Consider the following 27,984-nt stretch of genomic DNA (forward strand, 5'->3'; position numbering starts at 1 on the left):
CTTTCACTTTTCTTCTCACCAGTCCAATGTGATGTAGACAGACTATAAATCATGACGAGTAATAAGTTAATTGTAGGTTGATAGTGTTGAATGAATTTTTCACGGTAGTGCCGTATTAGCAATAACACTTGGATAATACGTCCTCTAGATCAACATTCAAGGATTGGTGGTGAGCTGTGATAAACTTTGGGACCATGCAGCATGCAGCAAAATTATCTGGACTGATTGGAATGCAAGTTTGTGTGCTGTCACTCGACTGTGGAATTGTGAAACATAAAATGTAATCGATATAATAGATTTTTCAGGTTTTCTTTTGTATCTGAATTTTTGTAACATTTGTAAGTGAGAGCATGGAAGGACGAGATCTTTTAGCTGGAGCAGCAAGAGCTGCAACTTATAACATGGCTCTTCAGGTGAGAATTACACTTGAGATGTTATGATTTAGTCTTTCTTCTGAGTTTTATTTTTTTTTTTGGGGGGGGGGGGGGGTTATATATTATATCTCTATTTTGAATACATATGGTCTTTGTGGTAGAATCACTTTGATAACTGGTGGGGGTAAATTTTCATGTGAAATTAAAATTGTACTGGTACAAAGTTTTATGTGGCTGACCCAGTGAATTTACCAGTATCAGTAATTGCATGGTCATGATGATACCACAGTACATGTATTTCAAAGTATACTTAGATTTATTACCTTTTGCATACCCCCCAGTTAAAATATAAACAAGTTGTCAAAAACCTAGTTTCAGAACTGTAATTCTCTTTGAAATATGGAGAAAAAAAATCTGTTTTACTATTGGATACCATCCCATGGGATACATGTACTTGATTAAGGTGGAGAAATGCATGTACAGTAAAACTTGTCTAATCTGGACACTGGTTCCGAAAAAGTTTGCCGGATTAGACAACATTCCAGATTAGACAACATTGTATACAAAGGCATTTACTGAAAAGGACTTAAAATTTACATCGTATTAGACAAGATTATGGATTATACAACATCCGGATTAGACAAGTTTCACTGTATATATAATGCAAGATATAATATCCAAAGTTTGCGACAAAAAAAATGTTGCTGAAACTGAAGTTTTTTCAATGATGTATGTTTAGCTGACTCTCAGACTGGTAAGTCTGTCCAAATTTTTTTTCCAAGAGAGCTATAGATCTGCAGCTATCAAGAACCTAACTAACTTCAGAAAAAAGACACAATTGCAGGGTTGTACTTGTTTTATTTTTTTGCTCTTACCTTAAGGTTCATTGATACTCTGATAAGAGAGATAACTCTTAATGACATAAATGTCTATTATTCCTTTATAAATTTGTCAAGTTGAATTTCTTTATTGTCCATATTTGCCCCGCAAGCCATGATACGATTGTTTGTATTTTTCTCATAAAGTACATTTCTTTTGGAAAATCATAAGAGTTAAAGCAACATTTTATATGAGTGAGCAGAGGGTTTATGAACCTTAACAATGATCAGTACTTGTATTTGATTTTCTTTTTTCATTTCAGTTATGCATTAGGATTATGACTTTTGTACTAAATGGAGTGGTTCTTAGATACATCTCTAAGGAAATGCTAGGAGTGGTCAATGTCAGGTAAATAGATAACACACACACACTGAAAATAAGTGCTGAGAGAGAGAGAGAGAGAGAGAGAGAGAGAGAGAGGAACATATGTATCAAATCATTATCACACAGAAACAAAAAGAATTCCGTTTCTAAATCATGCTGAGAAAACCTAATCAGAGGAGCCTAAGTTCAGCACTGTGATATACACTGACCACACATCGATGATCTGTTGTGGTATTTTGACCTCCCAGACTTGATGTCTTCATGCAATCAACACAAGTCAGAGGCTGGCTTCAAATCGCTGAGGTGCCATTGATCAAAATGTTGACGGATTGTCTATATTATTAAATTATAAATTTTGCCAAAGATGACCCATAGGCGTAGTGATAAAGTAATAAATCATTGTCTGTCATTAGATTCATATTTCATAGAATTTTGTCTCTTGAACACTGTTATAGAAAAAAATTTTAAAGATGCAGATATTAAGAGCTAGGATTGAAAAATCCTGAACTCTTTATTTGTGAGATAATATCATGTGAAAAAAATGTGCTAGTAAATTATCTATGCAGACAACTTTTACCAGAAAACTTAGAATTATAGGAAATTACATCCAGACAAGAAATTTTAGAGTTCCAAATTGATATTTAAATTTCTAAATGATAAATTGTTGAGATAGAGTTTGAATAGAACAAAGGAATAGACAATGGGATCAGATGTTTCTGTGATGAGAGACATTATGTTCCTTTAAAAAAGCTGCAAACTTGAAACTTGTATGTTTTTAAACTTCATTAGTTTTCCTTCATTTCTTGTACAGATGCAGCATGCTTTCAATAAAAGTAGAGTAATTTTGCAATACACACTCTTATGTTAAACTTATAATTTAAAGCTTTGCTTTTCTTTTCAAACTGCAACCTGATAAAAATCTGATGATTTTTTTTATGAAGTAATCTTATTTACTTGTAAACCTAATATTACATGAGTCTGATCATGATAAGATTTTAAGTGTAGCTTACTTTTCATCAGTTTTTAAACAGCAATGAGTGTTGGAATAATTTGATCAGAGACAGATAAAATTATCTCATGTCAAATTTGAGAAAAAAGCTTGAATTAGGGGAAAAAAAATCCCCAAATGTTGCAGGGATGAGGGATTCAGTGCAGGGGTCTTCCCTCTTCATTCACCATTACTAGAGGAACCCTAGTTAAGTTTGAAATTCCAGTTGGAACTAACAGACAGCAGCTGTTATCAGTAATTGAATTACACTGTTTAGTTTCTGTGTGAATTTGTATTTATTATAAAACTTTCATTATATGTTCATAAATATAAACATTACATTATATGTTTTTTTGTGAATTAAGCAAATTTTGACTAATAGCGTATTTGAGCAACTGAGTCAAATCAGTAAACTTATGAGAAACAGTCAAATCTTATTTCCATATACAGTCAAACCTCTTTATTTCGAACTCAATGGGACCAAGAAAAAAACTTTGAGATATCCAAGGATTCGAGATATCCAGGGTAAAGTACTTAATGACAAAGGGCTAGGGACTTCCAAATCACTTTGACATATCCATGGTATTTGAGATATCAGTGTTCAAGATACCAAAGTTCAACTGAACAGTGTATTTTTTCCTATCAAACTCTTTGTATCCCTGGGAGCTATTACTACATTAGTTTTTTTGTCTAGAGTGCTCATACTTGATTTCATGGTTTTGATTTAAGGGAACTAAGCTGCATTCAAGCATGATTTTTTCAATTGCTACTATTTTTTTTATACCCCTGCCGGCTTGTCTTTTGACAGATTGTATAATGGTATGGGCTTTCCTGTCGGTCAATCTATCTATTGGTCTGTTAGAATTTTCATGCCCTGGTTATATCTTACTGTACAGTGTTATACTCAGTGTAAAGCTGTATAGCCTAGGACCATTATACTTAAACAATATATATGTTACCAGTGTTGATGCAATTAAATACTATATGTCACAGCCTGTGACTATATAAGGAATATACAGTTGAACTTCGGTATCTCAAACACTGATATCTCGAATACTATGGATATGTGCTTATTTCTTAACAATTTTACCGTGGATATCTCGAATCCTCGGATATCTCGAAGAATTTTTTTGTCTCATTGAGTTCGAGATAATAAGGTTTGACTGTATATGCATAAATAGAATATGCATTGTTTTAAAATTATAACATTCAACAAAACATTTTAAATTTAGACATTTTTCTTTGAATTTGATAATACATTGTATATCTGAAGCTACATTGTATTTCTCTCTGGCAAAACCACCCAGTTAAAAAAAAAATCATTAAGTATTTGCACCATATTGCATTTAATTTAAAATTTTATGATGCTAGTTATCTCCCATCATTGCATTTTAGGGCCATGTACACGGTATATGTTCATAAAAATAATTATTTATACAATCTATTCTGGCCTTCAGTTTGTGTATCTTTTGAGAATGACAGATGTGCGTCTGTCTTATATCAAGATTTTGACCTACAGGAAAAAGCAGAGAGATGCTGTAGCTGTCTAGTTTATGGTAAACAACCAGTAATTAGACATCTTAGCTACAGGTCAGGTTCATTTCACTTTTAAACAAGATAAAGTGATTAACAGCGACTTCTTCAATGAATTTTTGTAAATATATTATGAATTCAACAGTAAAAATAACTAGAGCAATCATTTAGTTTGATTATATAACAGATCTGTGTTTCATATATATTAATCTACATGACTATGGAAAATGAAATATGAAAAATTATAACTTCCTTTGCATTTTCAAATAAAAAAAAAAAAGAAAAGGGAGGGGTGTGTGTGCAGTTTTTATGACTAGATTTACAGCTTTTTACTATTTACTGTTAATATTAAATATATGAAAATTAATTTATCCTAATTCAATTCATAATAAGAAGATGAAAACCTATACTGTTCTTCTTTGTTTCGTAACTCCTTGTTGTTATAATTTGGATGGTTGTTTATTACAGACTGACACTGCTATATACCACTACACTCTTCCTATACTTTTCTTCATTGTTATGGTTGTTTATTACAGACTGACACTGCTATATACCACTACACTCTTCCTAGCAACCGAGTCGTTTGACCAAGCCTGTCTCAGCAAAATAGAAGATAAAGACTGGCGACAGGTTGTCAACCAGATGTGGCTAACGTGAGTAAATATATACTGTAAATTTATTACATTTGGCTGTGTATTATTTCCAGCACCTTTGGCAGAAAGCAACTCCCTCTGATTCAAGTACAATTTATCTGATATATCTCTGTTTTGTATTCATCTTTGTTCCCACCTCAGACCTCATTCCTGTCATCTCCAACATGGATACCTTTTTATACCCCGCCATGAATATGGCTGGGGCATATAGAGTTTGTCATGTCCTTCCATCCTTCTTTCTTTCTGTCTGTCCTTCCGTCGCGCTTTGCTTTTAGCTCAGTTCAAATCTCAGTTTCAAAGAAACTATTCAAGATATTTTTATCGAACTTCATATGCTGATAGATATTGATGAGAGCTATTCAACTGCATCAACATTTTTTTACCCTGACCATTTTAAAGAAACCATTCAAGAATGTGTAATCAAATTTCATATGCTGATACATACTGATGTTAGCTTTTCAACTGCATCAACATTTCTTTGACCTTGACCTCACTTTTATTCGATGTCCTCTTTCATCTTTATTTTACCAGACATCCTTTATCATCTTATGCCACCTCAGAGCCCAAGGTCCCTTGTACCCTGTTATAACATCCCAGACCTCCTTTTCTTAAATGTCATATAAGACCTCTCTGTTTTATTTTCTGTTATAAGGAGTTGCTAAAACATATTTTTAAAATGTCTTGTGATCAAACACCAAACCACATACCATATTAAACAAGAGGCCCAAGGGCCTTAACAGTCATCTGAGTATAATATAACCCTGTCCAGGATCCATAGAACAAAATTTTGATAATTACCGGTATGCAATAACTAGCATAAAATAAACTGATAGATGGAAGTTTCTATTCTGAAAACTGTTGGAGATAACAACCCAACAATATCAATGTACCCTATGAACATATCTTGCATTAAAATGATTAAGTTCAACAGCTGGTATTTTTCTCATAAATTATCAAAAATCGAAATCCAAGTACTATGCACAACTCTGGTATATGTACAATTGATCTGTAAAATAAAAAGTTCCTATCTTGAAAACTGTAGGAGGAGTTATCTGGACAAATGATGTACCCTATATGCAATATTTTGCAAAAAAAAAAAAAAAAAAAAAAAAAATGATAACGTCAACAGCTGGTATTTGGTATTTTTCTCATAAATTATAAAAAATCGAAATCCAAGCACTATGCACATCTCTATGATATGTACAATTGATATATAAAATAAAAAGTTTCTATCTTGAAAACTGTAGGAGGAATTATCTGGACAAATGAACCCTTTTGGCAGCTGCTCACCTGCCATTTTCACCATTTGAATAACCAGACTTTTCCTATGGAAAACCTGGTTAACTAAAAAGAACTATAATTCAAAAAGACTTTTTAGCTCACCTGAGCTGAAAGCTCAAGTGAGTTTTTCTTATCACACTTTGTCTGTAGTCCGTCTGTGTAGCCGTCTGTCAACTTTTCACATTTTTGACTTCTCCAGAGCCACTGGGCTAAATTTGATCAAACTTGCCACAAAACAGTCCTTGGTGAAGGGGATTCAAATTTGTTCAAATGAAAGGCCACATCCTCTTTCAAGGGGAGATAATTAAGAATTAGTGAAAATTTGTTGGAATCTTTAAAAATCTTCTTTTCAACAACGACTGGGCCAAAAAAGTTAAAACTTATGTAAAACCTTCATTACGTAGTGTAGATTGAATTTTTTTCAAGTCATGACCCCCCTTGGGTTAAGTGGTGCTACAATGGGGGGATCAAAGTTTTACACAAGAATAAATAGGAAAAATCTTCTTCTCAAGAAAAGCAAACCATCATTAATTGTCATACTGATATGAAAGTATCCTCAGGTAGTGTAGAATCAAGTTTGTATAAATCATCACCACTGGGGGAAAGGTGGGGCCACAATGGGTGATCAAATTTTTACATAGGAATATATAGGAAAAAATCTTTTAACATCTTCTCAAGAACAGCAAAGCCATGATTAGTCACATTGATATGGAGTCATCCTCAGGTAGTGTATATTCAAGTTTGTTGAAATGATGACCCCCCAGGGGAAGGGTTGGGCCACAATTTGGCATCAAAGTTTTACATAGAAAAATATAGAAAAAAATCTTTAAAAATCTTATTCTCAAGAACAGCAAAGCCATGATCAGTAAATCCCTGTGCAGCACCAGAATCCCTGACCCAGTGATGAAAAATTTTACAAATCTGGTGAAAACTTCTTTGCTCATTTACAATTTAAAACCCCATGTTTACCTCCTAAATGCCCAAGAACAGAGGAGATTTTCAAAGAATTAATGCATTTTCACTATATGATCAATACAGCCCTGCCCTAGCACCAGAACCAGTGACCTAGAGGATATGAATTTTACAATTTCGGTAAAATGCTCAATGTCTATTATAATCATGCCCACAGTTTAACTGCTTGATATCCAGGAGTAAAGAGGAAGAATTTTGAAGATTGCATTAATTTTGAGGCATTTAGTCCCATTCCCAGGCCCCAGGGGAACAGAGACTATGGGTGACTCAGGTGACCTAAAATAGGTCTTTTATTTTTCAAGCAGAGAATGAGACACTTGCTAGAACCAGTGAAAGTTATTGAATTCCAGGTGCCTATTGCCATATTTATCATACAATGTATTTCTAGCTAAACACAGATCAAATAACGCATCTCTTTTCAGCTTTCCCATGAGTATTTTGGTGTGCCTTGTTTTTGGATGTGTTTGGATGTTTGTCTTGGAGAGCCCAGATTCAGAAAGCATTCCCTACTATGGTACTGGTGTAGTGTGTTTTTGTTTGACAACCATCATCACTACTCTGGCCAGGCCACACTTTATAATAGGACAGTGTCATCTATTCAACAGACTCAGGGTATTTAAACAAAATTTAATGAAACTTCCAGTATCCCTTAATTTGCAGTGAGGTCTATAAAACATGTACATTGAGCATGCTGATGGGTCAGAGATTTTCTGTTAATTTTATGAATTTTAAAAATGCATTGTAAGGAGGAGTGATGAAGTGATTATAAAATAGTTTCATATCTCATTCAATACTGTAAACCATATTTAATTGGGGTGTGAGAAGTATCCGTATATACATTCTTTCACTTGCGAGTTGCGAATATTACTGTAGCTATGAATCAATTATTTAATTTGTGTAGAATGTTTTCACAGTTGTGAAATTAACAGGCGCAAATGAACTTCACTACTGACAATTTGCAAATAAACTTGTTGCAAATAATGGCATTTTTATTATTTATTTTTTTAATAAAAGGTTATTCTTTTAGTTACAAAAATTATAACCTCACATCTAATGTGAAAAAGAAAACAAAGTCAATTAAAACAAAGATTGTCAATTTTGACAACTCTATATTGATAAGAATTTTTGCATATACAAGTATTCTTGTGTTGTGTAGATTATAAAGTAACATAGATTTGTGGGTCTTAGCTAAGAGTCAGATTTGAATGCTGATGAGATATATAAAACAGGTGAGTATTGTGGCCCATAGGCCTCTTGTTTTCCAACTGTGACTAAACTATATGTGATTTTTCAAACACTTAATGGGAATCTTGAGGTTGTATTTAAATTATTCGTTATCATAGTAATAATATGTTGCATTATGATAGAATTGTACAAACTTGACAGAGGTTATTAAAATTGCTGGCAGAGAATGTTAAATCAAGCTGTATTAAAGATACAAAATATAGGTCATAGGATCCTCAAAACGACTTTCTATAGCTATTTTTTTCAATACCTCCTTAATTCTTTAGGTCAAGTATCTATTTTCTCTTTGATAATATCCTAGATTATTTATTTTTATGGTGTAAAAAAAAAAAGATTTCAGTATCAATGAACAGATAAGCATTTTTTATGTTTTACGTAAATGCTATTAAATTATTCTTAGCTCCATCCCAAAGATTAATATGCAGATAATATTAACTACATAAATAAAGAGGATATGAGGTCATGTCTTTTTTAAAATTGAAAGCCTTCCATGAATTGGCTCAAGTATCAGGACTATCAGTAACAAACTCTCACGGAAAATAAAGTATTTAAGGATAAATAACACAAACAATCTTTTTTTTTCAGAAATCTGCAATATTTCTCATAGATTTATATTCAAATACTTAACCTGAATAATGTTTGCTAGGTAAAGTGGGAGAATTTTGTAATATTTTGTCACAATGTTAAAGATTTGCAGAAAATTTTGCATAGAATAACATAGAAAACGACAAAAAGTCGCAAATTTAAGCACCAAAGAAAACTTACGATTTCTTTGTATTTTAGGGCTTTATTATTTATGACATTTCTATTCAAAAGCAGTCAAAAAATATTTACTATCCATGCATCAAATTTTTGTTTGTGTTATGTATCCTAAATGGTTTAAAGAATGTATCACAACTAGTTCATAGGGAATGAAATACTTGTAAATTAATTATAATATTATTATGATACTTTAATTGAAAGCTTATAACCCAGCAGTAACACTTAGATTGTCTTTATAAGAAATCCTGGTTTTTTTACAGGTGATCTCTGTGGCCCTGTCCGAGTTAGTGAGATGTATTATTGCTGCATTCCTAGTCATTTATTTTCCACATTGGGGTCTTATCAACTTCTCTATAGCTCAGGTAAGTGAAACATACTATAACCGAGGGGGATAGGGGGAGGGGGCAAAAACGGTATAAAGAAAATCACTGTAATAGCAACCAGCTTTATAATTAAGTAATTTTCTGATTGCATTTGATATTTAAAGGTTAAATATATCGTATTTATGATGGGATTTTCAACCACCTGTGAGATAAATAAATTCTGTAATTTTATCAGCTGTACAGGAGCTTCCATTCATGTTCTCAGCACTTAAGAATGGGGGTATAATGATAAAAACAAAAAACAAAAAAAAAAAAACAACAACAACAACAACATGTGAATTTCAGTTTTCTGTTAATTTCAGTTTTGCTTCAGCAAGAGAAATCAATTTGGTGGGTTATAAATCTTAGGTGACTAAAATGAATACAAACTACAGTGCATTAAATTATATTATCAAACTTAATGTTTAAAGAAATTTGAAGTATTTTTTTTTTTTTATTACTTATGTAAAGTTGCGAATGCTCCAATAAAAACACGTGCTCAGTGAATGGGGTGAAATACTAGAGAAATCAAAACATGTTTTCAGCTCTAAGTGATTAAGTTACACTTTGTAAAACATGTTCTAGAGGATACAAAAAAAATAAGTCTCACTCTATCAGGTTGTTATCAGTTCTCAGAAGCCAGGCATCCTCCCTTACAATTAAATGAGTGTAATATTATGTAACACAAATCAATCATCAGATTCTAAAAATATTGAGTTCCTCAAGTGCACCAGCAGCTGCAAGCATTCATTTTTTCACACTTGTATATTAATTTAATTAACTTTTCTTTGTGTATGAATAACCATCATGCACAATTCCATGATGACAGAGAAATCATGGAAGTTTTGTAGGTGTCTTGAAAGACAAGCCAACTTTGATGTCAAAGAAAATCATTGGTATATGTTTGAATTAGGGATGTCAATTTTATTCGGACAGCTTAGTCGAATATTCGGGGGCTTTAGTCGAACGATAGTCAAATATTCGTTGAAATTTAATTAATTAAATTAATTTAATTTTTCATGTCATTTTCACTATTTGTCTTTTATAGACTAGTTGTACAATATTTAACATACGCTATCACCATTTTACAGCGAATTTCTGAATCATAAACATTTATGTAGTACAATAAATACTGTACATCTACATTTATCCAATGCATTTGATTCAAAATTAATGTAATATTTACTGTACATTTTATCTAAATGCAGGATATCAAACGCTCGCATTTGTCCTTTCTTTTCATAATGATAGTACATGTACCCGTTAATTGAAGCCATTTCTACCTGTCGTGTCAGTGACCTTTGACAAGTAAACAATTAAAGCATACCTCTTATAAAAACAGAGAGAGAGAGAGAGTTGCGATAAATTTTAATTATGAGATTTTGTGCAAATAATCAATACAATATTAAAATGACTGCATGATATTAATATCAGAAAGAAACACCATTTAATTACGCTCATAACTATCCCCCAATTTACAATTCTGTAACAACTTTTTAATTACTCTTTATGAATTGTTGCATTACGTCAGATCAAATAATTCTTGAACGTCCTCTCCATTTACAACAACAAGAGGTAGACAATCCTTGATAATCATGTTTGTGATAACAATATTTTTCTCTCTGACTCTGCTTTTTTTTTTTTGGCATTTTTTCGGAGAACTTACTTAAGAAAAGTTTCACTTGAAGAATGTGTTTACTTAATGTATGTTTGACGGATTCGGCATATGATACATCATATTTGATTTTCCACTGCAGAATACAAGTTCAGTTTCATATAAACTTGATAACGTACTTTTAACTGTTTTTCCATCCTGACATCTTTTAAAGTATGACAAAACCGTAGATTTTGGAGGCATATTTGCCGAACATAAACCGACATACAGATAATTTCATTTGAACAGTTAAACCATACCCTGAGTTTTACTTACGAGAATATTGATATGTATATAAATGAAATGGGCGAATCCAAGTTTATTACCTTGAATTTAAAATTACTTTTAGGTAACACATTTTTTACGAATAACCGACTAAAGAAATTTTAGTCGATAATCGATATGATCGAATGATAGTCGAGTACTCGAATATTCGTTGACATCCCTAGTTTGAATGACAAATTGCAAAAAAGGTAGTTAATGTACAGAATAAGATGTGATAACTAAGGTTGCCAACTTGGATTTGGTACCATTACCAAAATTTTTAGCACACCTAAACCTCCAGATGAGCATCTAGGATACACATTACCAGACTTTCTTTGGATGCTGGATCTGACCTACACTCTGGATAAGTAACCAGAATTAATATTTTAGGAGCAGGCCCATTCCCAAGTAACTACATGTATAAGTCCTTTTGTGACCAAACCTGTATGGATGATGAATCCAGGGATGCATAGTACTAGACATGCTTTGGATGCTGGATTTGAAATACATTTTGCAAATGAGTGACTAGATGAAAGTTTTAAGGCAAGTACATTCCCCAAGTAATTATAAGCTCTTTCTGGACCAAACTTGCATTGTAATGCATCTAGGATACACATTACAAGGCTTGCTTTGGATGTTGGATCTGACCTACGTTTTCTGGATGAGTGACAAAATTAAGGTTTTAAGAGCAGGTCCATTCCCAAATAACTAATAAGTCCTTTAGTGACCGATCTTGTATGATGATGCATCTCGGGATGCATAATACTAGACATGCTTCAGTAGCTGGATCTGACCTACATTTTTCAGATGAGTGACCAGGTTAAAGTTTTTGAGGTATGTCCATTTCCAAGTAACTTAATAAGCATTAACTGGAACAAATTTGCATAGATGATGCAAAGAGGTATGAACATTACCACAAGCTTTAGATGCTGGATATGACGCATATTTTCTAGTTGAATGACCGAGTTCAAGTTTTTGTAGTACGTCCCTTCCCGAGTAACTATTAGCCCTATGGTGACCAAAGTTGCATGGATTGCATGGTTGCATTACCAGGGTTGCTTTAGATGCTGGATCTGACTTACATTTTGTAGCAGGTCCATTCCCAAGTAACTATTATAAGCCCTACCTGGACCAAAGTTGCATGGATACATACCACCAGAATTTCTTCAGATGCTGGATCTGACTGCTTTTTGAAGCATGTCCATTCCATAAAAAGTACTGGCTTATCTGGATGATCTGACCAATATTTTCAAGATGACTAAAACAGTTTTTGGAACATTCTCAAGAAACTGTAAATCCTACCAAGGCCAAACTTACTTTGTTATTGCATCTAGATATGCAAACTAGCAGAACATTCATTTGACAAGAGACATTGCCTTAATTTATACATTCATTGAGGAGATAATCTTTATGCTAGTTATAGTTGTCTGTATATAAGGGTAGGCTTAAGTGTATTATTCAAGATAGTTATATATAGAGGCTGCAAAGCCCCTATGACCTTGAAAGAATTAACCAGGCAAACTAAGTGTCAAAGTTAGATCATAAATGTTTTCCTTAATTTTCCACACAAAACCTGATTACCTTATGTATGTTTAAAATTATTGAAGATTGAACTCTAATGCATATACAGTAAACCTTGTTTAGTGAAAACACAGACATAGCGAATTTACGGATATAGCGAAGTTTTTGGAATCCCCAGCAAAATGTTTAACAATTCCGTGTAAAATTTTACGGTTATGACAAAACTCTGATTACAGATATAGCAAACTGATTTTGTGTTCCATAGAGGTTAAAAATAACCATACATGTATTTAATCTTTTATAAGGAATTTTCAAAATGTCTAGTAATCTAAAATATTGAACAGACATTATTTTTCATTTAAGTATTTAAATTTGAAATTCAATTCATCAAAAAACTTTAGTAAAAGTAGTTAATTTTTATATTCAATACTTTGGAGAATATACTCATTAGTCAGACTTGAAGGAAAACAAGTATACTGTTACAGGGTTATTTTCGCCCTTTTACACTTGCAAACCATTTTGCCCCATTTTGAATTTCCCCTGGACACAGCTATGTTTAAGAGTTCATGCTGCTTTCTTTGAATTTGTCCCGTTTTAAATTCACCCAATTGCAACGAGAGCAAAAGAGTCGAAAATAAAACAGGGGCGAATATTTCCCTGTATACAGTATTACAAATTTGCAATATATATACTTTTAACGAATTCATTATAGGAATACAACAAATTACGGATATAGCAAACTAAATTCACACATCCCAAGGACTTCGCAATAACCGAGTTTTAGTGTAATAATATAGGATTAATAAGTATATTTTATTGAAATTTTTTGATACTAAATGTCCATTTTAGGTGGTGTGTGCCATTACCTATTCAGCCATATATTACGTTATATTTTACCTGATGATTAAGACTGAGGACACTGGAGAATCCTTTGTGTTCCAGTCCGTTAGGGACTTCTTCCCTAAAATTTTGCCCAATAAAGTGAGTAATGACCACAGGTAAACAATATATTCAGAAAAAAAAATTATTATAGCAGCAATATAAGCAATTTCAATTAGGAATATAGATTAAAGTAGCAATACTTCAATCACAGATTCTTGGGAAAAATTATATATTGATGAGAAAAGTGTCCTTTGACCTTAAATCAAATACAGTTGAGCAGTCTGTAGTCAAATATGCAAAATTACAAACTATATCACATTTTGGGGGAAAAAAGTTTTTAAATTATAATTTTAAAGTTGAATTTTTCAAGAACTGCATAATTTTATAGAGCTTTCTCCTGTTTCAGTCTTTTGTTGATTGGCGGTTAGTTTCATTAACAAGAAGTTTCTTTAAGCAGTCCATCTTCAAACAGCTACTGACGGAAGGTATCTAAATCATTGTGGTGAAAGGTCATATGAAAATAAACATAACAAATCAAAGGAAACCATACCAACCACTGATACATAAAATTAATTTGACGACATCACTAAGTTTAAGTGTCTTCATTTGTACGATATTAATTAATTTTTTTTTTGGATGTATTGTAGGTGAAAAGTACATTATGACTGTGTTTGGGGTCCTAAGCTTTGGAGACCAAGGTAATGGAGTGTTCATAAGATTTCAGATATCTAAGCCATGAATTTAGACTTATCTGTGTCTGTCTTATAGGCTCTGTTCATTAAAAAAGGTGATTTCCTAGAAATTAAAATGTGAAGTAATACATTTCAAAATGTTACCATCTCCATGTAGCAAAGTTGCAAGTTAAAGTAACCAATATGTTCATTGTGTGTTAGCGTGTGTGTGTGTGTGTGTGTTTATCTCGTATGTCACTTGTGTTGGATATGAGTTGTTGAATTTCAATATGTTAGGCTTTATTCAATTTTTCCAGTTGGAACTACTTCTGACACTGTCAATGACCTGTAGCTAGTTTTCAAGATTTCTGATTTTTTTAAAATGTTAATTCTCCCATTACTGCTTAAGGATCTACTTTGCCCAGATAACTTGGCAATGCATTAAACTTTTCAGTTTCTGCACTTTAATTTGTTGTATACATTATTTGAAATCGTCTGAGATTCTAGGAAATAGAACTTCCCTCTATGTATGATTTTTATTTTCTTTTTTCACCTTCTTGGTTGAAATGGTATATACTGGTAAGTTGGTTTGGGAATCCTGGATAAAGCAAATAAAAAATCACACATTATTATTGCATATTTAATGATGCCCAGAAATTTCATGACCTCCCAGACACTAGCTACTTTATACAAAGATGTCAGTGATGTTTTACTTAATAATATCAGGGTCAGAGATCAAAGGTCAAATGATGAATCTATTTTTCCCAAAAGTCCTACAGAGGCAGGAAGATCAATTTTCAAGATTAGGGTTGGAAATGCATATGACCATGCATACTTTAAATCCTTCTACATATGCAGACAAAAAGGACGAAAGAGGATGTCAAGGTCAAAGTCTTGTAGTAAATTTATAAATAATGCTTATGTAGTAGTACGTGTAATAGGAAAGGACTAGCTGAAAAGGAATATAACCTGGGACCCCTGTATCACATTGCAGGTGTGCTAACTACTGAGCTACCCAGGACAATATCTAAGGTCTATATAGCCCAAACTACAACACTTATAATGTTCCATTTCTTGGGGGCTTTTTTTTTATGAACTTCAAATTGTACTTTAAAGTTATTTAGGTAAGTGGATAGAATAAACAAAATTATATATTAAGTACATATTCATCATAATATGTAGTAGATTGTATATTAAATAAATTATTAGACGATGCACACATTTACCAGTATATAAAGTGTTGATACCTGTATGTTTATACCTGTATTGTTGTGTAACCTTGCAGGTTATTATGATATCATAGATAACACTGGTGTGGTGTTTAGGGAACTTGACGATTCCCTCCAGTATTTCTTCTACCCAGCCCTCCTGCGAGGCTTCCCCCTACACTTACAACCACCTGTAGGTTCATCAGCCTGCTATGCTTTGTTGTATGTTGTGTTTGGAAATCTTGAAGAATGATTGTGCATAAGGATTGTGCATAAAATCAGATATTTTAAAATATGACAGTTATTTTAAAGGGCAGAGCATGGGATAATTGGAGTAAGAATTGGACCAAGTTGAGACTGTCTGTCTGTCTAGAGCAATGAAGTGCAATTAATGAAAGATCTGAAAATATACAAATAACTGATATATTTCCCCCCCCCCCCCCAAGAGGAAATGACATACTGGTATGTTTGTTTGTCTGTCTGTCTAAGCCATCCTTCTGTCTAGCTGCTCATCTGTAGCAAAATTATGTCCAGGCCTTAACTCTTGAACCATTGCTTAGAGTTTATTCAAACTTTAATAATTTTGCTGCCTATGGCAAACAATTGGATCTTTTCTTAAGATTCTGTATAAAATGTTGAGGTTAAAGTTGTTGCTGATGACTTAATTTACTCCAATAAATAAAGTATATGTGGAGATTTGAGAAACATTGCTTACATGTATAAATGAAGTACTATAGATATCCATATATTGATATAATATTTATAATATATATGTGCCACTGTATGTCCCAAATTTTGTTGTGTTGTTTTAGCAAATATATTCTTATATTGCACGAGATTCTTTTGTTATTTTTTAGAACCGTGAGCACCATTATTACTTTTCTAAAACTTGACATTCAATTTACGACAGTGGTTTGAAGAGAAGGGGACATTCTGAAAAAAAATGGGGATGTAGGTGCCTGTGGACAAATTTTTCTAACATTTTTATCTTCCATAAACTATTTGTTCTATGATAACTTAATATTATTTTTTAATTTTTTCCCTTAGGCACGATCTGGCTCATACTTCTCTCAAAGAGTACCCATGCCAGGGTTAAAAGTTCTTTCTTCTATATGCATCATGCTTCAAACATAGAATGCTCAATTCTGCAATGACCTTCAAATAAGTTTCTCAGTCAAAAGTTAAGGTCAAGCAGACTTCTGTGTAATAAACTTTGCTGTTAGCACATTTTCTTTCCTATGTGTCAAATCTGGATCATACTTCAACCAAAGTGTGTGTGTGGGTAAAATGTGTGCTGTGACTTTGAACCAAATTTCTAAGTCAAGGTTAAGGTTAAAGCAGACCTCTATGTAAAAAGGTCAGAATTCAGGATCAACGTAGACCTTCATATAAAATTCTTGTTGAGTGTATACATTTCCTGATCTTGGACCAGTGTGGCTCCTACATGTACATTGTACTTCACCCAAAGAGTGCCCTTTGGTAAAGGGTATGCATTATTTGAACCATATGAGAGGTCAATATTGTTGTATAAACAATCCTTGTAGGGGGTATATTTTAAATTCTCTCTCCTTTGTCAAATTTAGCCCCCACAATTCACCCATATTGTGTCTTCGAAAAAAAATCATAGGTAATGTAAATGTATATTTGATAAAACATTAATTGATTTCATTTTATTAGGTCACCTGAGTCACTCAGGTGACCTATTGCTATCTGTTTTCGTCCGTCGTTGTGCGTCGTCCGTCGGTCATAAACTTTTGAACATTTTCAGCTTCTTCTCTTGAACCACTGAACCAATTTCAACCAATTTTGGCATATAACATCAATGGGTGAAGGGGTACAAAAATTGTGAATTTCATGGTCCCTGCCCCCCTGGGGCCTGAGGGGTGGGGCTAAAACCATCAAAATTAGTGCTATCTTTAAAAATCTTCTTCTTTACTCCTGGACATCAAGCAGTCAAACTGTTGGCATGATTGTAATAAGCATTGAGCCCTCTACCAAAATTGTGAAATTCATAGCCCCAGGGTCAGGGGTTCTGGTGCTAGGGTGGGGCTATATAGATCATATAGTGAAAGTGCATTATTTCTTTGAAAATCTTCTTCTCTACTCCTGGGTATTATTTAAATAAATTAAATACATAGTTATGATAAGCAAGGGTGACTCTACCAAAATTGTGAAATTCATAGCCCCAGGGTCAAGGGTTCTGGTGCTAGGGTGGGGCTATATAGATCATATAGTGAAAGTGCATTATTTCTTTGAAAATCTTCTTCTCTACTCCTGGGTATTATTTAAACAAATTAAATACATAGTTATGGTAAGCAAGGATGGCTCTTCCAAAATTGTGAAATTCATGGCCCAAGGATCAGGGGTTCTGGTGTTGGGTGGGGCTTATATAGATCTTATAGTGAAGGTGAATTATTTCTTTGAAAATCTTCTTCTCTGCCCCTGGGTATTATTTAAACAAATTAAGTACATTGTTATGATACAAGGATGCTTCTTCCAAAATTGTGAATTTCATGGCCCCAGGGTCAAGGGTTCTGGTGAAAAGAGGGGGGGGGGGGGGGCTCTATTGATTATATAGTGAAAAAGCAAAATTTCTCTGAAAATATTCTTTTCTGCTCCTGGTTAAAAAGCAAAGAAGCTAAGTGTATAGTTATGATGAGCAAGAGTGCTTCTTCCAGAGTAGTGAATTGCATGACCCCTGGGTCAGATGTGCTGGTGTAAGGGTGGGGCTCTTGATAATATAGTGAAAATGCATTAATTCTATTAAATAATCCTGTCTACTCTTAGTGTTAAGCAGATAAACAAAGTGATTACTTATGATGAGCAAACTTCTGGTCCCAGGGTGAGAGGATCTGGTGTTTCTCACTGGGGAGGGGGGGGGGGGCTCTATTGATAATATAGTGAATCTGTAATAAAAATGCATCATTTCTTTAAAAATCTTCTCTGCACCTGGGCATATCAGAGGCATAAAGAGTAAAAGTTTTAATAAGGAAGAGTATTTTTACCAGATTTTTGAACATCTGGACCATTTGGTCAAGTGTTCTGGTCCTGGCCAGGGCTCTATTAATTTGTATTCTACTGAGAGGAGTTATTCCCCTTTGCCATTTACTTTTGATAATTAATCACTGTAAATAATGTACTTGAAAGGTTAATAGAATAAGAGAATTATGCAAGAATTTTTATTGTATAATACAAAAAGTACTTTCATAGTTTTAATGATCAGGTGTACTTGTAAGTAATAGATAAATAAAAACGAGACAAAAATAACTTGTCTTTTTAAATGTTCATCAAAGACCAAGAGAAGCCAATGTAAGAGATTTCAACAAGGAATTAAAATAGTACAGAAGCACTGACAGTTTGCTAATATACTGTATGATGATAGTGATAAATGGGGAACAGATTAGAATCTAATTTATGAACTGTTAATGAATACTAGACTAATTATTTTGTTGATCCTGATCACCCTATTTTTCTTGCTTTTGGGCAACAAAGCTTCACCTTTCAGTTCATTTTATACTCTATTGATCCTCTAAATTGTTGTATTATACTCAGGTGACCGTTAAGGCCCTTGGGCCTCTTGTTTATTATATATTAGGTAGATCCTACCATTTCTTTTCTAAAGTTTATTTAGATTTATGATAATTTTTCCACTTACATAATCTTAATGGTCATTAACTCAATAAAATGATGTTTAAAATTCATTTTTCAAAAACTTTTTCCCTTTTACCCCAGTTTTTTTTTTTTATTTTTTTTTTATTTTTTATTTTTTTAAATAAATAAATAATAAATAAATTAATAGATAAATAAATAAATAAAAATAAAAGTAAAGACCAAAAAAAAAAAAAATTCAAGTAGCAATTTTTTCTCCTTGACACCAATTGAGATAAAAACTGAGTTCTGAATGGCCTTCAATCTCCAAATGCAGTTCTTTAAAAGTCCCTTTTGTCCCAATTTGCTTTCCTTTACTAAAAGTGGGACCCTGTCAGAGATGGATATAAGCATCTCAGTAATATCTTAGTTCTGTATTTATTGTGAAATGCTGTGTAAAATGTCTAGAATATGAGATTACCCTGTATGTAATAATCCTCTTTTATAAGTACATAACCACACATTAAACTGCAGGAAAATTGGCATTTTCAAAATCATATTTAGTCAATTACAAACATGTAGAACTGGTCTTAGTGACCATAAATATATAGTTACCTTGAGAGCGGTGAAAATATCCTTGCGTGCATTCCAGCAAATAATTGCTGGTGTCAAAGAATATTCTATTTATAAACAGAACCTTTTCAACTAAGCAAAAGAAGGCATCATTGACTCTCAGCAGTTGCTCCTACTAAATACTAGTTTAATGTAGAGATTGCATGTTGACTACTCATACCTTTGCTTGCAGGAGTGTATGACATCATTAACAATTTGGGTTCCATGGCTCCACGATTTATTTTTCTTCCAATAGAAGAGAGCAGTCGTCTCTTTTTTTCCTGTTCATTTTCCCGTGGCCAAAGCCTTCGACAACAAAGCAAAGTAGGTTCTGACATTGTACAACATTAGGTCAAAGTTCATGTCTCATGTCTTCGTATGTAATACATGTATTGTGCAAGATTTTATTGAAGTACATGTATGTAACAATCCTATATATTAGCCTTACTCTTAGTGTAGAAGCATGCAGATATACATACTATAGTTAAATCAATATGAGCTGCATTTTTGAAAATTTTATTTTGCTGTAAAAATATGCTGTTATGATAAATCTGTCAGTAAATTAAACCTTTATGATCAATTAGACTAAACTAAAGTATCAATTTGATTCAAAAGAATAATTTCTGTACAAGGGAATGTATAAATATATAAGAAATCAATATTGTACAGGACAACAATAATGTATTTTTTTGCTTCAATCAATTTGAAAGCTTAACATTAAACATTGTAGTTTTTCCATCAAAAATATTAACAATAGAAGTTTATAAATGTTCTTTTTTCTGTCATTGAAATAGTTAAAGAGACAAAAAGGGGAAAATTGACAATAGTAGAATTTTTGCATGACACAGGCAAATTTTGTTCAATTCTTGAAGTTATTTGCTTTCAGAAAATTACAAGTTTCTGAACCTAAAAATCTACTTTTATGGAGAAAAATAAATTAAAGTTAAAAATAATTTTTGTTTGCCCCAACACAAAAATATTGCTTCACTTCTTCCTCTTTATTGTACGCATGCGCAGAAAAGTTGAAGAATTTACCATGATGTCAATTCCATAGATATAAATGTCGGATGACAGAGGACTTTGATACAATCTGCAATAAAGATGATCAGAACTTATTTCTCACTTTTGCTTGCCCCAATTCAATGTTGTTTACAAGATTCATGCGAAGAATAAAAGTCGCGTGACCTTGACATTGTTGACATTGACGATAACAACGAAGCGATAGATACAACCTTTGCTTTTCTGGCATTCGTAACATTTTGCAGTTCTTGCTTTACAGTGCAATTGAGTAGTCAAAACTCCTGTTTATTCATACTTCACATAAATCTTTTGTTAATGATACAATTCTCTTAAAAGAAACACATGATTTTGACTCATTATGTAACTTTAATTACAATATTGCTACAAAAATTTCTGACATCAAAGTTGCAGCTTATATTGCTTTAATATTCTAGACTAATTATAACCTTTGACTAAAAAGGAATATCAACATAAAAATCAATCAAATGCAATTGAATCTAATATTTTAATAAAATTTACTTAATTTTACACAATTCGTGTTACATGTAGACACCGTATAGTGGGATTTTTTAGTGGGGTGATAACTTTGGCTTAATTTAGTGGTTTGGTACGTAGTAGCCCACTAAAATTTTAATTGCTAAATTTGTTTTTGTCTATATAAGTACTGAAAACAAGAACTATAAAACTTTCATCAGTCCATTGTTAAACATGAAAACTCATCTGAGAATTACTTACTCTGGTTTTTGATTCTGATCACCAATAACCATGGTAATTCATGACGTGACTTATTTTGATACTAAGTTATATTGTTTCTTGTTTATCTTTTCATACCTATGGTACCTTAATCACTCCTCTGTTAATTGGTACAGAATTAAGCTACTGGTTTGCAATATGTCAAGGAAATCAAGGTCCGCAGACCTTGACTGTTAGCAGACATATGAGCAAGCAAAATGCCAAATTTTACACATGCAATGTTAAAAAAAACCTGCTACAGATTTTCATCATTGAAATACGTGCATATTCAGATATGTTTTTTAATATGCGTGTTTTATATATACTGAAGAACTCAACAACAGCGAAGTAAAATACATGTAAATTCCTGTTTCAGGACTCCGTTGATTTAGTGACCAGTGTCCTAGAGCACCTGCTGAAGACAGTGACTCTCATTGGCTCCATCATCCTAGTATTTGGCCAGTCTTATGCTTTCTTGGCCTTAGATCTGTATGGAGGCTCATTGCTCTCTGCAGGGTCTGGTAAGTTTTCTGTAGACACAAAACATGGTTAAAGAAATGTGGGGCTATCATTTATATATATACTTGACTAGAAGGCTTATTTAGTAGAGCACCTGTCTAGAAAGGGTCTGTCTATAGCAGGGCTTCATTAAATCATATTGAAATGCAAGCATGCCAAAGTCATGCTGGTTCAATTTTTTTTATGCCCCGGGATCGAAAGATCCGGGAGTATATTGTTTTTGTCCTGTCTGTCTGTTTGTCAGTTTATCTGTTTGTCTGTTTGTCTGTCTGTCTGTTGTCAACTTTAACCTTGCCCATAACTTTTGATTGGTTGGAGCTATGACTTTCATATTTCACATGTGTATTCTTTTTGACAAGACCTTTCTTTGGGTACCATCATATTTGACCTTTTAACCTTGGAGTTTGACCCACTTTTGCAAAATTTTATGAGACTTTAACCTTCACCATAACTTCTGAACAGTTGGAGCTTGGGGTTTCAAACTTCACATGTGTATTCCTAGTGACAAGACCTTCCTCTGTATATCAACTTCTTTGACCCTTTGACCTTGACCTTGGAGTTTGTCCTACTTTTGAAAAACTTTAACTTTGGCCGTAACTTTTGGACAGTTAGAGCCAGGGCTTTCATACTTCACATATGTAATCCTTGTGACAAGACCTTTCTTTGGATACCAACCATTTTGACCCTTTTGACCTTGACATAGGAGTTTGACCTATTTTTGAAAAACTTTAACCTTGGCCATAATTTTTGAATGGTTGGTGCTAGGGCTTTCATACTTTACATATGTAATCCTTGTGACAAGACCTTCCTTTGGATACCAACAACTTTGACCTTGACCTTTATGTTTTACTTACTTTTAAAAAACTTTAACCTTCGCCATAACTTTTGAACAGTTGCAGCTAGGGCTTTCAAATTAAACATTTTTTATTTTTGGCCTGGATTTTGACTTGCATTTGAGAAATTTTAACCTTCGCCATAAGCTGCCATACGGGGGCATCAGTGTTTCACAAACACATCTTGTTTATTTCAAAATGATGAACCCTGGAGTACGATGGAAACTGGAAGTCAAATTTTATAAAATACACAATTTATTGTATGTACAGTTGAGCTTTTTTAATCTAGATGTTTGTTTCCCAAGTATTAAGTTGTCAGAATTAAAAATTTTCCAGGTTCCCTGCATCGTCGGATACCCACGGGTGATCTCATCTTTTACTTATCATTGTCGGATAGCCACTGGTGATCTTGTCTTTTACTTATTAGTGATAAGTAAAAGACGATATCACCCATGAGTATCGGACGATGGGTTCCCTGATAATGAGTTGACACTCTCTCTATGTCTTTGTGCTAGCTGTAAATGGTAAAATAGAATACTATATAATTTTTCTAGTCACCTGATATTGTCAGAGGTGATACTACATGTATTTTTATGTTTTGATGCTAGCAGTTTTAAGCAACTAGTGGTTTTATTTTGCAGGTCCCCTGTTATTAAGATGGTACTGCCTCTATGTTTTGGTGCTAGCAGTAAATGGTATAACAGAATGCTTCTATTTTGCAGTTATGAGTAAGAAGGAGATTGACAGGTTTAGTAAATTCTTTTAATATGTTTGAGTGGATAAGATTTCTTTATAAAAAATCTTGTAACGTTAAAGTTTTGTAATATCATCATTTATGCTATTTTTAATCAAACATTGAAAAATGACTTCAGCTCTTCCATCATCAGCTTCCCTTATTTATATAGTAATATTCCAGCTTCACCTACATACAGTGTTTATGTTTTCCAGCTGATTTGGTATGCAAGTGCATGCTCCGAGTACAATTTTTAAACTAACGCAAGCTACTGACAAATAAGTTGTTTCAAGGATTTCAACAACCTCATTTAAAGTCTTTTTGCAAATTCCTACTGTTGTTGAATTGACCTTGTTATTAAATACAGCCTTTCATTGGGTTGTATTTTGTCTGACATGTTTCATAAAATTTGTTAGGTCACTGCTTTTATACAAAATTTGATTATGGAGTACCTTGTCAACCTGATCCTTACATGGGGCTCCTCGCTGGTGTGACTTGTCAACAGGGGATGCTTACTCCTCTTAGGCACCTGATCCCACTTTTGGTGTTTCCAGGTGTCTATGTTTTTGATCTGTTCAACATTCATTTTGTTTACTGGATTTATGAGATTAATCCCTGTATGTTGTTTTTACCTTTTACATTTTGACAGTGAGACTGATGTCACTCTAATTTTGCTTTTTTGGTGTGCCTGGTATTTTGTAATTAATAATTTTAATACTTACAAAATTGTTGGTTATTTATATGATACAGGTAATATAAATGCACTTATTAATAGTGCATGACTCTGTCTTTTGTGTAATACATGGTGATGGTATTTTACAGTTATAATCACAAGATGTTACTGTTCTCGGTTATTCTGCTGGTGTCCTCTCTGTTCCTGACACGCCTGGTAGGAAGTGTGGGATTTGTTCTGGCAAACTGCATCAACATGGCATGTCGGATAATGCAAAGGTATAAATAAAGACTTGAAAAGGATATAAAGTGTAATAGGGGGTTGTGTATAAATAAGTAACCACGCCTCTGTCAGGGTTCAGGTCTAATTTTATTGACACAGTGAGCAGTATGTAAAGATATTAACATAGCCCTAAAATATAATAAAACAACAATATTATATCACATCAAATCAATCCTATTAATGCATCATTTATACATATTGCTTTCATAGGTAACATATCAATAATGATATATTATAAATAAGATGCATATATGTACATTTACTCTCAATTAAGGGAGGTAACTCTTACAACTTATATATAGTAGGTATGTCAACGAAAAGTCGACTATTCGACTATCAGTCGAATGGACCGACGATCGAATAATGAAACGGCATTCGAATAAATAAATTCAATAAAAAAATGATGAAGAGATGGAATTCTCATCTTAAAATTGAAAACCGTCTTTCTCAGACACAGTCGATAAGATAATTTTCCTCATTAAAAACTGTTGACTTTACATGTAGAAAGTACAGTAATTAGAAATGCTTCACTTCCGTGAGAATTATTTGTCAATTAAAGTGTTGTTTTTGTAATAAAATTATCTCTCTATACTGGGCTTTGTTTGTTAAATTATTAATTGGACTTGATCTCATACCATATACCCATTATAGCCCCGTATGTTTGGACACTACGATAATTATTTATAAAATTAATATTCTTTTACAAATTTTAAGACATTTTGATAGCCGGGACAAAAAGTATATTCAATTGTTTAACATTATCAGACACCTGGCGTGTGGATATTGTGTGTTCCCCCCCCCCCCCATTATTTTAATAAGCTTTAAAAAATATATAGTGCTGTCATTTTTTATGCTTACTAAAAAACAGTCTTTACAGACTGATTTATGGACATGATTGACGGGGAAACCATACATTATGGAGAAATTAGCGATCTATATTTAGTTAATTTAAACGCGCTATCTACATTTTAGGTGCATGTGAACATCTATGTGTAACATTTGTTGTTACATTTTAATTTGAGAAAAGGGCTTTTTGGGTTAAATATGTCATGTACCAATGAAGTTTGAAATAAAATTTTTTTTTCCAAAAAAGTCGAATATATTCGACTATCGTTCGAATAATGCAATCGAATATTTGACTAAAGAAAATAAATATTTTGACATCCCTAATATATAGACATTACATATTTTTCTCCTTTATAGAGCATAAAAAATATTACTAATTAAAACAAATAGTTCCTCACCATTCTGTTGGAAAAGGCTATACCACATGAATGTGTGATGCTTACATCTGATCATAAATATATGTATATGGGCTCAGAAAATGGAAAAAATAAGTCTCCATGTCAAGGTCATGAGAGAGTCCATAAAATACGGTCTTTGCCAAAACTCAACAAGACAAAGAATGAACATTTTGGCAGTAAAAACCAATGACCATAAGAATAAAACCAATGAGATTCAACTTCATGAACAAACTACCAATGAAAACCAATAAAACACCAAAACCTTTGACCTGCCATAGGGTAACTAATTATCTATATACATGTACAAGTTTACAGGTAGGGCTATGGATATAAAGGGGTGGATCCAACTTTTTATAAGTTTAACTATTAAGGTTGTTTAATTTATTTACATTTAATTTAAAACATTTATTTATTAATTATAATCCACACTACTAATGTGATTAATTTACCAGCTAGAATTATCCGATCACCAGATCACTTTTGTAACTCCTTTCACATTTCAAAATATGATATTGAGTAAAGTTAACATTTCTTTTCCAGCATTTATTTCATTCATAACTACTACAAGGACAGTGATGATTAATTTACCAGCTAGAATTATCCAATCACCAGATCACTTCAGATCTTTATCACATGTAACTCCTTTCACATTTCAAAATATGATATTGAGTAAAGTTAACATTTCTTTTCCAGCATTTATTTCATTCATAACTACTACAAGGACAGTGGCTTTAAACCTCTGAAGGGTTTTATCCCCTCATATCCAGTCATAGGATCACTGGCTGCTGCATATTGTACAACAGCATTGTCAGAGGTGAGTAATACTGTTAAACCTCATTATCTCTCTCAGTGGGGCAGAGGTAAGTAATACAGTCAAACCTCATTATCTCACTCAGTGGGGCAGAGGTAAGTAATACAGTCAAACCTGGTTATCTCACTCAGTGGGGCAGAGGTAAGTAATACAGTCAAACCTGGTTATCTCACTCAGTGGGGCAGAGGTAAGTAATACAGTCAAACCTGGTTATCTCACTCAGTGGGGCAGAGGTAAGTAATACAGTCAAACTTCGTTATCTCACTCAGTGGGGCAGAGGTAAGTAATACAGTCAAACTTCGTTATCTCACTCAGTGGGGCAGAGGTAAGTAATACAGTCAAACCTCATTATCTCACTCAGTGGGGCAGAGGTAAGTAATACAGTCAAACCTTGTTATCTCACTCAGCGGGGCCAAGAAAAAATATACTTATGTATAGAAAAAGTGGTTTGGACATCCAACTCACTTTCCCATGTCCTTGGTATTCAAGATATCCATGTTGGAGATACCAAAGTTTAACTGTATATCAGAAATTTCTTTATTCAACATTAATAAAGTATATCATAATTTGTCAACCCAAACAAAGTCAGGGACATATTGTTATTGCTAGATAGTGTTGCAAAATTGAACCAGTTACTATCAATCCAACTTCAAAACATGCTTAGTTGGAAAGTTCTTCCCCCATTTGCAAGAGAAATATGTCTTTAGATAACATTAAAAAATAAACCACTTTGGTTAAAAAAGTATATTTTCAGAATATTTAGTGACTCTTGATGTTATTTAGTATGGATTGATGCTGATGCAGAAATTTTGTTATAGCAACAATCATAATAACATTGTTGCTAGATCTATAATTTTGTCCGTGAATGTTCTGTAAGACATTACTTTTCTTTCTTTCAGAGCTACTTTTGTTGTGGCTACGGCAACCTGTACCGACTCCTTCATATTGTCCTTGGAGGACTCTGTTTATTGGGTGTAATGATTACTATAGCTATCAGGGAGAGAGAACTAGTGCAATTTGTGACAACTCAACTCTGGGGACGCAAAATTGGAAAGACTAACTTCTAATGTACTGTACAGCCTGCTACATTCTTGAAAAATACAGACAAATATATCGACTTCCCCAGGATATTTCTTTTTATTTATTTTATATGAATGGGGATTGTCAATCAACAATCAACAAAGATATGTGTCTTATGTATGAAAACATAATACATGTATATTATAATAAAGAAAATGTCAAAGAATAGGTAGAAATGACATTTTTTGGGATCATTGATGAAAATCATACAATGCACATTAAAATCATTTATGTAATTTTGATTTCCTTTCCACAGACTGAAATATGGAGATAATGAACAGTAT

At 33.0% G+C, this 27,984-nt stretch overlaps 1 protein-coding gene across 2 annotated transcripts; it reads left to right on the plus strand.

The window, feature by feature from the left end:
- The first annotated feature begins 88 nt into the window (after positions 1–88).
- On the plus strand, positions 89–27,868 carry LOC133180893 (protein RFT1 homolog). Of its 2 annotated transcripts, none has more exons than XM_061315337.1 (14): positions 89–413; positions 1,516–1,601; positions 4,635–4,751; positions 7,427–7,616; positions 9,272–9,373; positions 13,662–13,793; positions 14,101–14,179; positions 14,342–14,392; positions 15,651–15,766; positions 21,902–22,046; positions 23,519–23,624; positions 24,433–24,561; positions 26,503–26,623; positions 27,520–27,868. In XM_061315337.1, the coding sequence occupies exons 1-14, from the start codon at positions 351–353 to the stop codon at positions 27,685–27,687; spliced, it is 1,605 nt and encodes a 534-aa protein (XP_061171321.1). In that variant the 5' UTR covers positions 89–350; the 3' UTR covers positions 27,688–27,868. The 2 variants fall into 2 exon arrangements, with proteins under 2 accessions (XP_061171321.1, XP_061171320.1); XM_061315336.1 differs by lacking the exon at positions 15,651–15,766 and adding an exon at positions 19,967–20,097 and having other exon boundaries at positions 92–413.
- The last annotated feature ends 116 nt before the right edge of the window (positions 27,869–27,984 follow it).

This window comes from Saccostrea echinata, unplaced genomic scaffold, assembly GCF_033153115.1.
Source record: "Saccostrea echinata isolate AGI-Se365-2 ecotype Australia unplaced genomic scaffold, CSIRO_AGI_Sech_v1 ptg000008l, whole genome shotgun sequence".
Classification (NCBI taxonomy): domain Eukaryota; kingdom Metazoa; phylum Mollusca; class Bivalvia; order Ostreida; family Ostreidae; genus Saccostrea; species Saccostrea echinata.

Coding starts and splice junctions, on each gene's coding strand:
- LOC133180893 (XM_061315336.1), top strand. CDS start 351: ATGGAAGGACGAGATCTTTTAGCTGGAGCAGCAAGAGCTGCAACTTAT. Junction 414..1,515: donor CTTATAACATGGCTCTTCAG/GTGAGAATTACA, acceptor TTTTCATTTCAG/TTATGCATTAGGATTATGAC. Junction 14,180..14,341: donor CAAACAGCTACTGACGGAAG/GTATCTAAATCA, acceptor GATGTATTGTAG/GTGAAAAGTACATTATGACT.